This window comes from Euprymna scolopes, chromosome 10 (assembly GCF_053919585.1).
Source record: "Euprymna scolopes isolate OS-2025 chromosome 10, ASM5391958v1, whole genome shotgun sequence".
Classification (NCBI taxonomy): domain Eukaryota; kingdom Metazoa; phylum Mollusca; class Cephalopoda; order Sepiida; family Sepiolidae; genus Euprymna; species Euprymna scolopes.
Window position 1 is genome coordinate 20,015,777 of NC_136491.1, and position 17,124 is coordinate 20,032,900.

The following is a 17,124-nucleotide window of genomic DNA, read 5'->3' on the forward strand; positions in this document are numbered from 1 at the left end:
AACGTTTCGGTCGATATAACCTCCGACCATCTTCAGGTGTATTTTGTCGAACTTGGACAGTATTTCGAGTGGAACCCTTTATTTACTTCATGAGGGTAGCGTGCTCTTGTTCCATCAGCCATGACTGATTAGAGGTCCTAAGTAATTCGCAAATGTAGATTTCGGTCGTCTTCACTGAGGATTGAACCTTTAACCTTCAGGAGAATATCACTTTTTACAATTGATTTTTCCCAGTACTCTAATCACTGCGCTACGGGTCCTTGTGAAATTCCGTCCAAATTCCCGAGTTCGACAGAAACATTCCCAAGTTCGACAAGATACACCTGAAGAAGGTTGGAGGTTATATCGACTGATACATTATGAAAATCACGCTCAAGATGAGAACAGTAGTCCAATGAATCAAAATAATACGAATATACATTATCATGTTCTTTTTTCTGACAATTTATGCAATATGACTTACATTTATTTGCATGTATCTATTATGATTTCTGGTGTCTTTCATTTATAGGCTCAACAGTTTGACTGGGTCAAATCCCATTACCCATCATTATACGATAGAATCAAGAAATCCGTGAAAAGTGGTCACTTTATTCCTGTTGGTGGATGTTGGGTTGAAATGGTTGGTTGTTTTTTTTTTTTATTCATACATGTCTTGGATTTTCTTTTTACTGCAAAAAATGTCAGAGAATATTTATTGTTAAACACCTTCTTCTTCTTCTTCTTCTTCTTCTTCTTCTTCTTCTTCTTCTTCTTCTCACTTCAAACATTTTCTGAAATTACACAAACTTGCTCTCTATTTTTCATGGTTCAGTAGATCAGCAACGTCCAAATTCCATTCTGTGCAGTTTTGTCCAATCACTTGCTCCAAAGTTTTCTTTGGCTGGCCAATTTTTTTTCAATAGTGCATCCAGGAGCATAACCATTCCACATAACTATACAAGCACAATTGATTCTTCTTTAAACCTCCATACGAGGCAAGTGCAGTACTTTTCAGCAAATCGTCTGACCTAATGTGTTGGGTTTGGTCAAATTTCACAATGAAAGATCCATCTTGTGCTGCAAATTTTCTTCTTTTTCAAGGCTTAGATGTTTCCTGAAGTGGTACTGGTGCATATTGTGAACCAGGTGTATCTCAGCGTTCGCTTGGCATTGGCCGGAACAGCCGGATTATGCCGAGTGTTGCTGATAAAGTAATAACAACACTACATAACAGAAAATCGCAAAATGAATAAATGTAAAACATAGAAACCAAAAACCAAACAAATGACCTACTGTAATTTAGTGTTTTATCATTCATTTTTTTTTAATAACTGTTAAGAAAACGTTAGAAGAAGCAAAAATTAATTTTGGTGATCAAATAATTTTAAGGAAATGTTTTAAAAGAAGTTTCAAAGAAAAAAATTTTTTGTTTTTCAAATATATTTTGCCATTTTTTTTTTTATGTTTTAAAACTTTTTTTTATCAAGGAAAACTGGAAACAAATTTTTCCAAGTATTTTTTAAAGTATTTTTTGTTAAAAAGATTTTTTTTTTGTTTTAAATTTTTTAAATTGGAAAGATGTAGGGGAGGCAAGGGTTGGATATTGGTGAACATTTAATATCATTTCTCTTTGTCCAGGGGTCAGACGTTTTGTTTTGACATTTTGTCCTCATGGTTCAGTAGGTCAACTCCTTCTAATTTCACTCTGTATAGGGTGAAACAATAAAACTGTCACCATAGAAAAGACATGATTCCATTTTCATTTGATGAAAACCGATTTTCTTTTTTTTTTTTGTTGCAGACCATCTATTAGTTGGCCAATTGTGTACAAATCCCAAGAGTGATAGTGAGATCGAAGATGCGCTGCTGTACAACTCATGCTTTCTACCGATCCAAGTTATGACAACAGGACCATTGCCAACACCCTCAAAATTACAATCCAGACAGTTCAATGCTTGAGGGCACAGCTCAACAACGTTTCCGGCTGTGGTTATTGTCTTTGGTGTGGTTTCAAGTGAGAGCCACATCATATCTTCGAAGTCGGCTTGAAAGTCAACACCAAAGTGTACCTGGATGTGTTGAAGAGTGTGCTGATCCCCTGGTGCAATTAGGTGGCTGCTGGCAGACTCTGGGTGTGGCAGTAGGATTCAGCGCTGGTCCACAAGTCCAAAGAGACCTAGGCTTGGCTTCAGCAGGAATGCTATGACTTTGTACCCCTCTCTCACTGCCCACCCTCCTCTTCCCCTGACCTGAACCTATTGGACTACTTCATTTGGTTATACGTCAAGAACATCACCAACATAACCTCCCACAACACCAAAGCTAGCCTGATCATCGCCATCTGCCAAGTACTCACCGAGCTCCTATCGGCACTTGTAGAAAAGGTATGTTCCCAGTTCCAGACCCATATCGAGTAGGCGATTGAGGCTGAAGACAGCTACATTGAATAGATGTCAGCTCTACTACATAATCAAGTTACTTGAATTGATTTTTTCAATAAAAGTTATAAAATAAAGCTGTAGTGTTATTTTCTTCAGGGCAACACTTTTATTGTTCTACCCTGTATAATCTTATTTAATCAGTTGCTTTCAAGTTTTCCTTGATCAGTTAACCTTCCTGCGAGTCAAGCCGTGCTACTGCAACAGGTTATCCAGGTAGGTGAATGCTTCATATGACTGTACAAGTGACAAGTGTAATCAATTTGTCTTAAAGATAACATCTTTGCTAGTTAAATGTAATGCTTTCAGAAGATCTGACAATCTAACGTTTTGGATTTGATCAGATTTCATATTGCAGATCTGTTTCATCCTGGATCTGTCATTGCATTGCAGTTGGGCAAGAAAGTACTGAATAAATTCCAATATGGTTACATGGTCATATGTGGAGGCAAATAGAATCACCAGATGATTCATGAAAGGAATATCTAACAATATACACGGTGTCCACAAAGTCTGACTATATAATCTACAAGGTGTCCATAAAGTCTGGCTGCATAATCTACAAGGTGTCCACAAAGTCTGACTACATAATCTACAAGGTGTCCACAAAGTCTGGCTGCATAATCTACACGGTGCCCACAGTCTGACTATATAATCTACAAGGTGTCCACAAAGTCTGGCTACATAATCTACAAGGTGTCCACAAAGTCTGACTATATAATCTACAAGGTGTCCACAAAGTCTGACTACATAATCTACAAGGTGTCCGCAAAGTCTGACTACATAATCTACAAGGTGTCCACAAAATCTGACTATATAAGCTACACGGTGCCCACAGTCTGACTATATAAGCTACACGGTGCCCACAGTCTGACTATATAATCTACAAGGTGTCCACAAAGTTTGGCTGCATAATCTACAAGGTGTCCACAAAGTCTGGCTACATAATCTACAAGGTGTCCACAAAGTCTGACTATATAAGCTACACGGTGCCCACAGTCTGACTATATAATCTACAAGGTGTCCACAAAGTCTGGCTGCATAATCTACAAGGTGTCCACAAAGTCTGGCTACATAATCTACAAGGTGTCCACAAAGTCTGGCTACATAATCTACAAGGTGTCCACAAAGTCTGACTATATAAGCTACACAGTGCCCACAGTCTGATTATATAATCTACACGGTGGCCACAAAGTCTGACTACATAATCCACACGGTGTCCATAAAGTCTGGCTGCATAATCTACAAGGTGTCCACAAAGTCTGGCTGCATAATCTACATGGTGTCCACAAAGTCTGGCTGCATAATCTACACGGTGCCCACAAAATCTGACTACATAATCTACAGAGTATACACAGTCTGGCTACATAATCTAAAGGGTGTTCACAAAGTCTGGCTACATAATCTACATGGTGCCCACAAAGTCTGACTACATAATCTACAGAGTATACACAGTCTGGCTACATAATCTAAAGGGTGTTCACAAAGTCTGGCTACATAATCTACATGGTGCCCACAAAATCTGACTACATAATCTACAGAGTATACACAGTCTGGCTACATAATCTAAAGGGTGTTCACAAAGTCTGGCTACATAATCTACATGGTGCCCACAAAGTCTGACTACATAATCTACAGAGTATACACAGTCTGGCTACATAATCTAAAGGGTGTTCACAAAGTCTGGCTACATAATCTACACGGTGCCCACAAAATCTGACTACATAATCTACAGAGTATACACAGTCTGGCTACATAATCTAAAGGGTGTCCACAAAGTCTGACTACATAATCCACACGGTGTCCACAAAGTCTGGCTACATAATTTACAAGATGTCCACAAAGTCTGATTATATAATCCACACGGTGTCCACAAAGTCTGGCTACATAATGTAGCCAGACTTTGTGGACACCCTGTATATATGTCATAATCATGTTGACAGACCAAACTTAAGCATCGTTGAACCTCGTCAGTAAAATATATTTAAAACAATAGTAAGACTATAAAACATTAAACCTTTAATAATATGATTACATTCGACATTAAATCATCAGAGTTAAGTGACATTGAACCTTGCCAGTTCTAAATGGATGACCATTTGGAAATACCAGGTGCTGTATATGTTCGCCACTTATCTCGGTATTGTTTCCAATCGTCCTGGACTTCTCTTTGCAGCTGGAATCAAGCAGACTCGGGAAAGAAGTGGTTAGAGATTGTGCAACCTTTGCTTCATGATACAGAGCGTGCCAGTCATCATCCCTCCAGGATGATCAGATCGTCCTCATCATTCCGATGAACAAACATCAATCTACAGTGACGTGTAGAGAACTTTTTCAGGGCAGGTCCTTAAGTGAAAAGAACGGCAAAAATATAGTAATGGTAGGGGCACAAGGCTATAATACATTCCTCTGAAAAGGGCACTTTTAAAGCACGAGTATATGGGGCAGGTGCTTGGGCGCTTCTTTCTGTACACCCCTGTCAATCTAACAATATAAGTATGCGTAATGTGAACTATTGATCTCGCATGCAATTCGGTTAGGGTCATTGGATTATTTGAACGTATGAATACGTCTATTGTTAATTATCCTCATCAGAATAATAATGTCCATTTTATATGCTGGCATGTATCAAATGACTTTTAGAAATTGACTCCCTGACTAAAGTATCTCTGGCCAGGTTTTAATTTATTTTTTTTATTCGCAATTCTCTTCTTGTCACATCTTCCCATGTTTTTCTTGGCTTTCTTCTATGAACTGAGTCTGTCACCACAACTGGTCTGTAACCGAAAAACTTATCCATTCTTTCAATGTGGTCATACCATCAAAGTCTCCTGTTCTGCACATGTCCAGATTTTGCCTTCCTCTGAGGTCATCAGATCTAAGATTGTCTGGAAGACTCATATTATGTACCCATCGTACTATAGAAAAAAACAAAAAAATAAAAAAACCTCTAACCACTGCACCATAGAGTTTTGCAGACAAATTCCAGAATTCAACAGAAACATTCCTGAGTTCAATAAGATACACCTGAAGAAGGTCGGAGGTTACATCGATTGGAACGTGAAAATGACACTCAAGATAAGAACAGTAGTCCGAAGATCCAAATAATACGAAAGTTAATAACGTTTTGATATTTTTTCAATTTCAGAATCATTTAAAGTATTTAATAGAAGTAAAGTGTATTGAGCACCTATTTCTGTGTGACGGGTTTGAGAACTGGAGGCTATGGATGACTGGAAAGCACTGAAATATTAGAAGAAATTGATCTGCATTATGATGATTTGGAAATCTTGGAGTTTAGCGCTCCTTGAAGGCTATGATATGTGAGTTGGAAGCTTACAATGGAGGTATGGAAGCAGTCACTAGAAAGAAAGGTCATAGCAGCTGTTATGACTATTGATACAACAAAATTTATCAAGAAGCTGCAAAAAAAAAAAAAAAATTGCAGCAAGATCCAATATCCTTTGTGAGAAAGATGGGTATCGAAGATGAGCTGATTGGCAGGATCAAACTGATGTTCAGGCATCTTTAAAGAGAAACCATGAAGGTTGTGTGCTTCACATTCAGGTACTACTTGGGGGATCATTGTAGTGACACAGGATCTTGGAGGGAGCTGTATTAGTCAAAAGATATATTATTTTTCTTGACACAACTATAAAACTCAGGCTCCAATTAGAATTCAGCTAAGGTTAAGCAAGTTTCAATGTGCCAGTTTGTGCTAGAATCACTAGAGTGTTTTAGTGAAAATGAAGTTTACAAAAAAGAAATAGAAAAAGGGCTTGGATTGAACCTGGACAATTTAACAGATTGATATGGTAAACATAAAAATCTCTTATGTGACATTTAGATAAGGATATTGTTGGCAAGATTCCACATGTGGCAACAATGATGCTTACCATCATCATAATGGACCTTACCTGTTATCACATTAAATGCTGTTACATTTATACTGTTAGGTAGGCTATGAGCCTGTAATTTATTCTCCAGCTATGGGTAAAATAATAATTTATATTCGATTAATCATATACAATGAAATGTGTACACTAGGTGTTGCATTTCAACAGAAAAGGGTTGATGTGACACAAAACAGATAAACCAAACTAGAAACTGCAGTGACATCCTTGCTGATTGATTATTTCTCATCTAGGAGTGTGCATTGTCTATTTTTCATTCATCTAATAATCTGTTATGTTTCCAGAAACCAATTATTGTTTCTTTTCTTACAGGATGGAAACCTTCCAAGTGGTGAATCGTTCTTCCGGCAATTCCTTTATGGCCAATCCTTTTTCGAAAAAGAATTTGGAACCATTTGTTCTGAGGTTTGTATCAATAGATATTCTTTATTTGGGAAAGGGTAAAATTATTTTTCATGACACAACTATAAACCCCAGGATCCAATTAGAATTCACCTAAAGTTAAGCAGGTTTTAGTGTGCCAATTTGTGCTGGAATCACAAAGTTTACAAAAAAAAAAAAAAAAAAAAAAAAAAAAAAGGGAAAAAGGACTAGAATTAAACCTGGAAAATTTAACAATTAATATGGTAAATATAAAAATTTCATATGTGATTAGGTTATTGGACAGATTCCACGTGGAAAAGTGGTGGTGGTGGTGGTGGTGAGGGTGAGGGTGAGGGCGGGGAATAGAAATCTTCTTCTTCTTCTTGTATCATGGCATTTTCATGCTGTAGATGAAATCATGGTTAGTGTTCTCCATAGGTTTCGGTCCATTGTTGGCCCGATTCCTCTGAAGACATCGCATGATTTTGAACTTGGCAGAATACATGGGGTAGGTTGCCATTACTTTCCCCAGTACAATGGCATCTGACTCGTCTGTTTGCACCTATCCGTTGTGGAAAATACATGGCTCATAAAATCTCTACTATCATATAAAAGGAACTTTATCTGTGTGTGTAGGTGGGGGTGAGTTTGTTCCCTATGGACTCTGAAACGGCTGGGCTAATTTAAAAAAAATTTCACACGAAGGTACTTGATGTGTATAGGAGTGTTCTTACGCAGCTTTTGTGTCGGAATGCCTCTGATAAGTATTGAAAATCGCTAATCGAAAAAATCTGATTAAAGAAGGAAGCCTGATTTTGACCAAAGTTAACAGTTTTATACAACCTAACATCATAAATGCTTTTGAGAAGTTTTATTAGTGCACAAGCAGAAAGGCCCGTCATATAAAATGAACAATAGATTCATTTATAAGACAGGGACATGTTCGAAATGAATGTTTCTTTTTAGAGTACAGTTGAACCATGATACTTGACATTTGTACATTTAACTTTAATTCTAGTGATTATGTAAAAATAATTTCATGAAATCAACAGTTGGTTCTTTGATATGACCGGGGCACGTTCGAAATGAATGTTTCTGTTTATAGCACAATTAAAGCATGATACTTGACTTTTGCACTTTAAACTTGAAGTGAAGTCATTATTTACAGATAATTTGATAAAATCAACAGTAGATTTTCTAGATTGTAATGTAGACGACCATGTATTGTGGACTGTCACTGTGGAGAGGCATGTGAAGCTTCCTCCTAAGTACACGGTGGTGGTGGTGGTGGTGGTGGTGGTGGTGGTGGTGGTGGTGGTAGGGAGGAAGGTGCCTAACTATAACAGGCAATCAATCGATTTGATTAAAAAAATGGGCGCTTCTATAGAATTGAGACAAGATTTTATAGTCGATAAATGGAGTTTTCAAATAAAAAACAATGGTTTCAATTAATTTTTTTTATCAATTCTAATAAGTTACAATGGTAGCTTCCAAGTTATGCAGTCAAAATTCCCCGAATATTATTGAATTATTAAACAAAACAACCTTAATTGTTTAAGCAAGTGAAAAATTGCCACCATCTTGTTTTTATAAAAACGGAAAATTATCTCCCTTTTGAACTCAGTGTCTTACGATCGTTTTCATCAAATTCTATTTTTTTATTTTCCTTAATAAATAATTTTCTACCTTATTGATTTTCGTAATTTTTGGATATAATCATCTTAAAAATACGAGGAATACGTAAGTACCATTGTTTTCATGTGGAATTTAGCATTACGATTTCGAAAATTTCGTCCCAATAGTGTAGGAGCACCAAAAAATTAGTATTTCCACCAATAAAAGTATGGGAGGCCAGAACAGTTGTTGATCTGCATTCAATCCCGGATAATGTCGAGTCTCCCTGCTAGTAGCTAAATAAGAATAAACCAAAAACTAACATTTTTCAGCACCAAATATTGAACAAAACATGTCTGAAAAAATGTCAGATAACCTAGATCAGCTGACCAAGAGAAAGTTTAATTAAAAAGCACAGGATAAAGATATTGGCTTCATATTGGAAAGCGTGGGGGTGGCTAATGCTGAAAATTTGATAAGAAAAAGTAAACAAGCAGGAGAGAAATAGACAAAGAAAAAATAATATTCTTTTTCTTGTAGAAAGCCAGATTGAAGAAAGTCTCATATTCGCAACTGCCTCACAGCATCAGAGGATGGCAGCAGGTTACAGTAAAAGATAAAGCCCAGAGTAAGTGAGAATAAAAATGTTGGTCGGATCTCATTGGGACAGAGAAAAAGAAAATTTATTATTTTTTGGAGAAAGTCAAATTAAAGAGAAACTCCTCCTAGGCCTTAGACATGTTTGCAGATAGCAATGAGAGATGGAATCCATAGCAAGTGGGAGTAAAAAAAAAGGTGGACTCTTTACCTCTGAAAAGGGATTCATCAAGAATCCAGGCAAGGATGTGGTTGAATCTCATCTAGATGAGAGAACTGAAAAAAAGAAAAGGCTGGAAAATGTTTGATCTCGTTTGTGGTTGCATTAGGATAAAAACAACGCAAACCAAATTGTTGGTATAATTTAGTTGAGCTGTGTGTGTTTGTGATACTGCTTTGTCGTGTAGAAAAGACCCTCAAACATTGTTCATTGTTAGATGTCTGTTCATGTCAGCTCCCAGATTATCTTCTCAACCAGATCTGCTCTCCCCAACTGACTCCAATCTCACTGAGGAAGCCTTTGAGCTGCCAAATGTTATCAACTGTCTGAAACTGAAAACTGTTCATAAACTTTTTTTCTTTTTTCTTTGCATTTTCACCCCAAACAAGATACAGTGCCACTTTGATGTAGGGGGCTACTATCTGGGACATAATTTTCAGAGGTATTATGTAGGGAGTTAAGTAGTAAGATGTCTGTTTACATTACATGAACTTCTGCATGTCAGTACAGTCAGTGAAGCAGAAACTCGGAAGAGAATTCCAAATCCTAACAGTTCTAGGGAAGAAGCTATTAGAATAAAAGGCTTTCTGGCATCTAGGGATCTCTGCTTGTGAAGGGGTGGAATTTTACTGCTTTTCAGGTTTGTCAGAGATATTTACGTCTAGGGGATACAAGAGCTTGTAATTCATCAGAGCATTTACCATTAAAATAGTTGATAAGTGGTGACCCCCATGTAAAAAAAAAAAAAACTTCCCGAAGCCAGAGTTGCAGAAGATCATGCTGACTGTTTGGTGGTTCACAACCAGTCTCATCTATTACAGTTTTTTGAATACAGGCAAAACCATTACAGCAGAGAAGTACTGTCAACAAATAGATGAAATGCATCAGAAACTTCAACAACAACACCCAGCATTAATCAACAGAAAAGGCTCAATTCTTCTCCATGATAATGTCCGACTGCATGTTGCTAAATTGACCCTGCAGAAGTTGAACGAATTGGGCTACAAAACTCTGTCTCACCCGCTATACTCTCCAGATATCTCGCCTACCGACTACCACTTCTTCTGGACAACTTTCTTCATGAGAAATGCTTCAAAAACCTAATTGATATCAAAACCACCTTCAGCGACTTCATCGCCACCAGAATGCAAGATTTTTACATTACTGACATAAATAAACTTGTTTTACGTTGGCAAAAATATGTTGCCGCTTATTTTGATTAATAAATTTTTGTTTGAGCCAAGATATGTTCATATGAATTTAAAAGTTAAAAACTGCAAAAACTTTCTTGTCAACCTGAAAATTGAGTTGTAGTTACCTTAGAGTAACCTTTTATTTACTCCTTAACTTTTTGTATAACTGTTTAATGTCTTGTAAAGAAATAGTAATTTATTTTGGAACTAATCATTGCTTTCTTCTTGATCTGACCGAGGACGATTTCTCAACAATGATATTCTTGCAGACTATAAAAGAGCGCTTACAAAAAATAATTTAATGTAGTGAAATGAGGTGAGGTAAAAAATATGATACTACATGAGAGAGAAAGAGAATCTCTTATTGCACTTCAGAGAATAAGTATGTGGCCAATTTCCACCTCCTCACATACGTCACATAATCAGCACGCTTTTCTCTACTTGCTAATTTGATATAGTTTTTTTTTTTTTACATAGGTATCACCACTTATCAAGGCCCAGAGGCCACTCAAGGATAAGGGTTAAAGAGTGTACAGTAGACAAAAGGACAATATAGTAATCATTAGTAATGGAAATTCGGTAAATAAATTTGTTAACTTAAATGGAACAGCTCATCAGAAACTTGTTTACGTTGGACTTGAAGACAGCCATATTGTAGTCAGCTGGAAAGCAGGAAAACGGAAGACAATTCCACAGGCGTGCAGTTCTAAGAAAGAAGCTTTGTTCATGGAATCTACATTTAGGTTTAGGCGCAGATAAAGAATGGGGGGAATTATTGATAGTGTTTTCAGCTAGACGAGTGTTTCTTGTGAAAGTTTGGCAAGGGGGGACCATAGATTGAAGCTCAGTCAAACACTTTCCATGAAAATAACGATACAGCAGAGACAAAATATGGCTATTAGCTTCTTGTTTTAAATTAAAAAAAAAAAAAAAACTCAAACATATGTGATTTTAAAAAGAAAAGAAATTACAGAAATGAAAAGAAAAATTCTCCTGGGCAATGCCGGGTAGGAACAGGTATTTGTTTCATAAATTAGTATACCCTTGTCACTGTTTGCTAGAATTAGACAAAAAGTCAGTTTTAATATTGAGAAAATCCAGTTCCCCAAAAGGGGCACTCTGGATTAGGATAAAAAAAAAAAATAGCATCAAAGGATAGAAAAGATGAAGTACAGTATCAGAACAGACATTATGCTTTTTTCCTACATCAGTAACACTTACGAAATGTGTAATTAAAATATTCCCTTCCAAATCACATTTAATATTGTAGATGTTTGTTTACTTATTTTTGTTGAAAGAGTTGAATTATGATATGAATTATTTGTTTTTTTTTTTATTTCAAAATTAACTTTTGATTTGTTTTCATTAAATCTAACTGACTTTTTTTTTTACGGTTCTGAATATTTGAGATGAGTTCTGAATATTTGAGATGAGTTCTGAATATTTGAGATGAGTTATGAATATCTGTTTTGTTTAGATTAATTAATTGTTCTCATCTTGAGTGTTATCTGCACAATGTTTCGGTCGATGTAATCTCCAACCTTCATCAAGTTCTTTTGTTTTTATTTAGAACTAGTCTGGGTGCCTGGCATTGCCCGGGTGTTTGAAGGTGTGTGTTAAGCAAAAAAAAAAAAAAAATTTGGTAGTAAGCAGGCAGGCAGGCTCGAACTCGTACCGTGAAGGAGGGAAAGAACGTTAAAAAAAATGTGACGTGTTTGCTGTTGCATCCATTGCCAAACCGGAAGAGGTGTAGGTTTAAATTAAGGCTAGACAATCAAAAAGAGGGGATGACTTTTGAAAATATCATCGAAAAAAGCGAACCCTCCCTGTAGAAAAGTGCCCAGTTGAGAGTGAAGGAATTAATGTTTTTAGCCAATTTTTCAATATTTGTCGTTTGAAGGGTTGAGCTTCAAAATGATATCGATCTCATGAAAATCCATCACCTCTGTCGAAAGTTTTAGGCAGACATACAAACATGCATGCATACATACATAGGCAGACATGCAAACATACATACATACATACATACATACATTAAAACAGACAAGTGAGGTTTATATTTTAGATAACTGATCGTTTGTCTTTATTTGAACTTATTGATTCTCCATTACTGAAAGTAAATTATTATTTTCTAAATTATTGTATCGTTGCCATCAACCACTCAAATGTAGAAAATCATTCTCACCATTTTTATTCAGTTTTGGCTTCCGGACACGTTTGGTTATTCTGCTCAGCTGCCACAAATCATGAAACTTTGTGGTATTGATAAATTTGTCACCCAGAAATTGAGTTGGAATTTAGTAAACAAATTTCCGGTAAGTCTTTTTTTTTTATTATTTATTTGCCTTCCCACAAAGGCAACATAGACTAAGTGTAGCATTAGAACAGATACTACACTTTATTCCTAGCCAAAAGATCAAGTAAGACTTTTGCTGTTGTAAACTCCAAATTTTTCAAAGGCCTGTTTAAAAAATTTTGACCTAATTGGTTTTAAAACATAGTTAAGCCAAAAAGTAGCCTCACTAGCAGTTGCAATATATATATATATATAATTTTAAAATGGCCACATATGCTTTTAGAATAGCAATTTCAAGGGTATGAGGATTTTTGAAACATGAAAACGATATTGATTTATTTATTGTGGACTATTATTCTTATCTTTATTAGTTGTTGTTTCACAACGTTTCGACCAACTATTCCTCTGGCCTTCGTCAGGTGGTAACCGCGATGGATACGAACTTCGAATCTCCCAACTGCATTCTCAGCAATCACTGCCATCCGTTGTTGTTGTCGTCACCATGTTTTGGCCAAGTAAGCCTCTGGCTGGCTTTGGGTAGGATTGAAACCGCTATTTTCAGACAATGCTCATCTGGTTACCACCTGACGAAGGCCAGAGGAATAGTTGGCTGAAACGTCGTGAAACAACTAATAAAGATGAGAATAATAGTCCGCAATAAATAAATTAATATAAATAATACTCATCTCAATAATGAATTCCAATTAAAGACCCGACCATGAAAGATCAGATAATAAATAAACGTGGATTTATAAGATAAAAAAATCCAACCTTGATCGCCCTTCGGGGGCCGTGGTGCAGTTGATACCATTGGTTTCACATGAAATTCAATATTTCTATTTTTGAATTTCGCTATGAAGAAGAACCAAAAAATATATATATTTTTTTTTAGAGTAATCTCCCTTGAACTGGTTGACTAATTTTCTTTTTATTTATTTTTTTATTTATTTATTTTTATTAATTTTTTTATTTGAGAAAAATGATTTACACGTATATACGAATATAGAATTTATATTGTTGGGCTTTTAAGTGGATTCGTTATATTTTTGGACTTTAATGTGAATTGAATCAGTGAAATTTTAAAAAAAATATGTTATTTTAAAAATTTTCATTCATTTTTATTCATTTATTTAAATAGTAAGTAAAAATATCAACTTTTCCAAAAAGTCTGATTAGAAAAAAAACAAAAAAAAAAAACGAAAAAAGACAAAAAAAAAACGAAAAAAAAAAAAAAAAAAGAAAACGAAAAAAAACAACAAAAAAAAACGAAAAAAACAAAAAAAAAAACGAAAAAAAAACAAAAAAAAACCGAAAAAAGACAGATTTAAAAAAAAAGATGTTTTAAAATATAATATATCATTTCATTGTATGCCTATTTCGTCTTTAACAGAAAAAAAAAAAAATTGAAAATATTTAAGGGATTTAAATTTCAATATTTATAAGATGTCTTATTAATTTTATTGCAAATCAATTTTTTAATGACATATTTTTCTTCATTGAATTATCCTTTCAAAAACGTGCATATTGTTTTCAAGAAATTACAGAAAGAAAGCGCAAATAATTGTTTTCTTTTTCAGTATATTATAGTAAAACAAAATTCATGTATAAAATTATAAAATAAGTTTATGGTTTTCTTGAGTTTTTTAATTACATTGAATAGTTAATACTTGTAATTGGACATTCAAAACTGTAAAAAAAAAAATGTAAAATGGCAGACTATACTAAGCATGCAAGGGTTAGGAAAAAGAAAAAAAATTGGCTTTCAAATTGTAAATTGCATCAGTTATTTCCGAGACTGACTCTACATTCTCTGTTAAAGCATTGAAATATATTACAAGTATCAAATATTGGTACTTGTACAGTTTAATCAAGACATTAAAAAATGAAAATATCTAAAAAAGGTTATATTGTACGTATCCGTTTTGAACTGAAGATCTCCGAAAAAAAAAAGATGAAGTATGTAGGTTATGACACACATAAAAATCTATGAGTGTTCTTAAATTCAGAAAAAAAAATGTATATCAATAAATCTTTTTTTTGCTTTTTGTCCTCCATCCTTTCCCTATGTCTTCATGCAATATAATTGTGTTTAAAAATAACACATATTTGAAAAAATAGTTTTGTATTCCAGCATCATACATTCTGGTGGGAGGGAATTGATAAGACTTGTATTCTTACTCATTTCCCTCCAGGAGATTCCTACGAGATGACTGGATCAGTTGAAGAAGTGAGTCAAACTTTCATTCATTTTATTCTATTGTCTATTGGCTGATTTTGAACAATAAAATATCTTTCTTCTGATTTATGTGCATGAAGATGTCAACCATGATGCAGATTATTGGTCTGGTCAGCCTATCTTTCTTGTAGCCTGCAGGTGACAATGTTCTTTGAATCATTTTCTCTTGAGTAAATAATGGATTAGGATGGCAACAATGATTCCACTTGGATTTTTTTTTATTTAACTTAACTATCGATTTCACAAGATGTCTAATTCTCTTATGATTGACATTTATTCCATTTTTTTATCTGTAGAATTTTATGTCATTTAAAAGGTAAAACCTTATTTCTTGAAGAGTTTAGACTTTATTATAAATATGAATATAGCAGGCCGTCCGGCAATGACCTGTTATAAAATAAGTATGATATTTTGATTAATGCAGATTTTGTATTTATTAGTATATTATATCAGACCCAATATAATATTTAAAAAGTTTTAAAAAAATGATTTAAAAAGTTAAAAAAAAAAAAATGACTTGTGTGCCACCACTGAAAATTGAAACCAAAACGTTTAGCTTACGATTTACTTTTTCCTTTGACATTAATGCCTGAGCTATGAAAACATGTTTGCTGCAAGGTTCAAAATTAAAACATGAACCAATAGCTATTACGTTACACATGAATATTTGTAATGCCGTTGTTCGACTTTCATCTGCCAAATTCCATTTTTTTAATTTTCACACTTTTGTATTCATTTTCCCTGGCTGAAACCCAAATATAAAGTTTCACATGGGTTTGAATGCCCTATATATTAAGTTTTATGTCTGTAAACCAAAAACTGACAGGAGTTTGGTTGGCAAAATTTTTAAAACAAATATACATGCATACATAAATATATATAGAAAAAGGTTTGTGTTTACTATAACCTTTATACACAAATATTACGCAAGTATAAATCACATAGAATATCTGTATGAATATACTTACACTTTATAGTTAACTAAAGATGATCATCCCATAAGAAAACCAAAACACACCAGCAACATTCCAGAGAATGATGCATTCAATACTATATGATATTAATGGATGTGAGGTTTACATTGACGATGTGATCGTATACAGTAACACCTGGGAGGAACATCTAAAAATTATAAAACAATTATTTTTAAAACTACAAACAACCAACCTATGTGTCATTCTCAACAAGAGCAAATTCTGTCAAGCAAAAGTTGATTATTTGGGTCATACTGTGAAACCTATCACAGCAAAAGATGATGCTATCATAAAAAACAATGAGATTTCTCGGTATGGCTGGATTTTATAGAAGATTCAGTAAAAATTTCTCAATGATAGCAAGTCCTCTAACCAATCTAAAAAAGACTGAAAAATACAAATGGACTGATTCCTGCAATAAAACCTTCAATAACATTGAATCAATTCTTATTGAAAGTCCAGCTCTGGCAACGTCAGACTTCTCCAGACAATTTAGATTACAAATTGATGCCAGTGATGTGGACATGGGTGGAATCCTCATCTAGGAAGATGAGCAAGGCATTGAGAAAGCAATTGGATATTTCTCAAGAAAATTTAACAAATACCAAAAAATTATTCCGCTATCAAAAAAGAATATTTAGCGTCATTATCAGTTGTACAACATTTTGACTTTTATCTGACCTGACATAGGAGTATCATGACCTGACATAGGAGTATCATGACCTGACATAGGAGTATTATGACCTGACATAGGAGTATTATGAGCTGACATAGGAGTATTATGACCTGACATAGGAGTATTATGACCTGACAGAGGAGTATTATGACCTGACATAGGAGTATTATGAGCTGACATAGGAGTATTATGACCTGACATAGGAGTATTATGACCTGACATAAGAGTATTATGAGCTGACATAGGAGTATTATGACCTGACATAGGAGTATTATGAGCTGACATAGGAGTATTATGACCTGACATAAGAGTATTATGACCTGACATAGGAGTATTATGAGCTGACATAGGAGTATTATGACCTGACATAGGAGTATTATGAGCTGACATAGGAGTATTATGAGCTGACATAGGAGTATTATGACCTGACATAGGAGTATTATGACCTGACATAGGAGTATTATGAGCTATGTTGAGTATCTCCTGTCTATGAACTTTTGCGATCACTAATTGGTTTACTATTCTCCATTCTTCATTTAGATTAGCCTCTAACTGTCGTCAGTTCCTCATTAGAATGCCATCTGTAATACAGAAGCATTCTCTTACGTTTTATGCTTCTTC

General features: G+C 34.7%; 1 protein-coding gene across 2 annotated transcripts in view; it reads left to right on the top strand.

The window, feature by feature from the left end:
* The window catches only part of LOC145285839 (alpha-mannosidase 2C1-like), a 166,111-nt gene that overhangs the window by 62,165 nt on the left and 86,822 nt on the right, over positions 1-17,124 (top strand). For both annotated transcript variants that reach the window (XM_080134279.1, XM_080134278.1), the window contains exons 10-13: positions 512-622; positions 6,647-6,739; positions 12,520-12,636; positions 14,749-14,844. In XM_080134279.1, the coding sequence (XP_079990405.1) occupies positions 512-622; positions 6,647-6,739; positions 12,520-12,636; positions 14,749-14,844 (417 nt within the window). The remainder of the gene's footprint in view (positions 1-511; positions 623-6,646; positions 6,740-12,519; positions 12,637-14,748; positions 14,845-17,124) is intronic.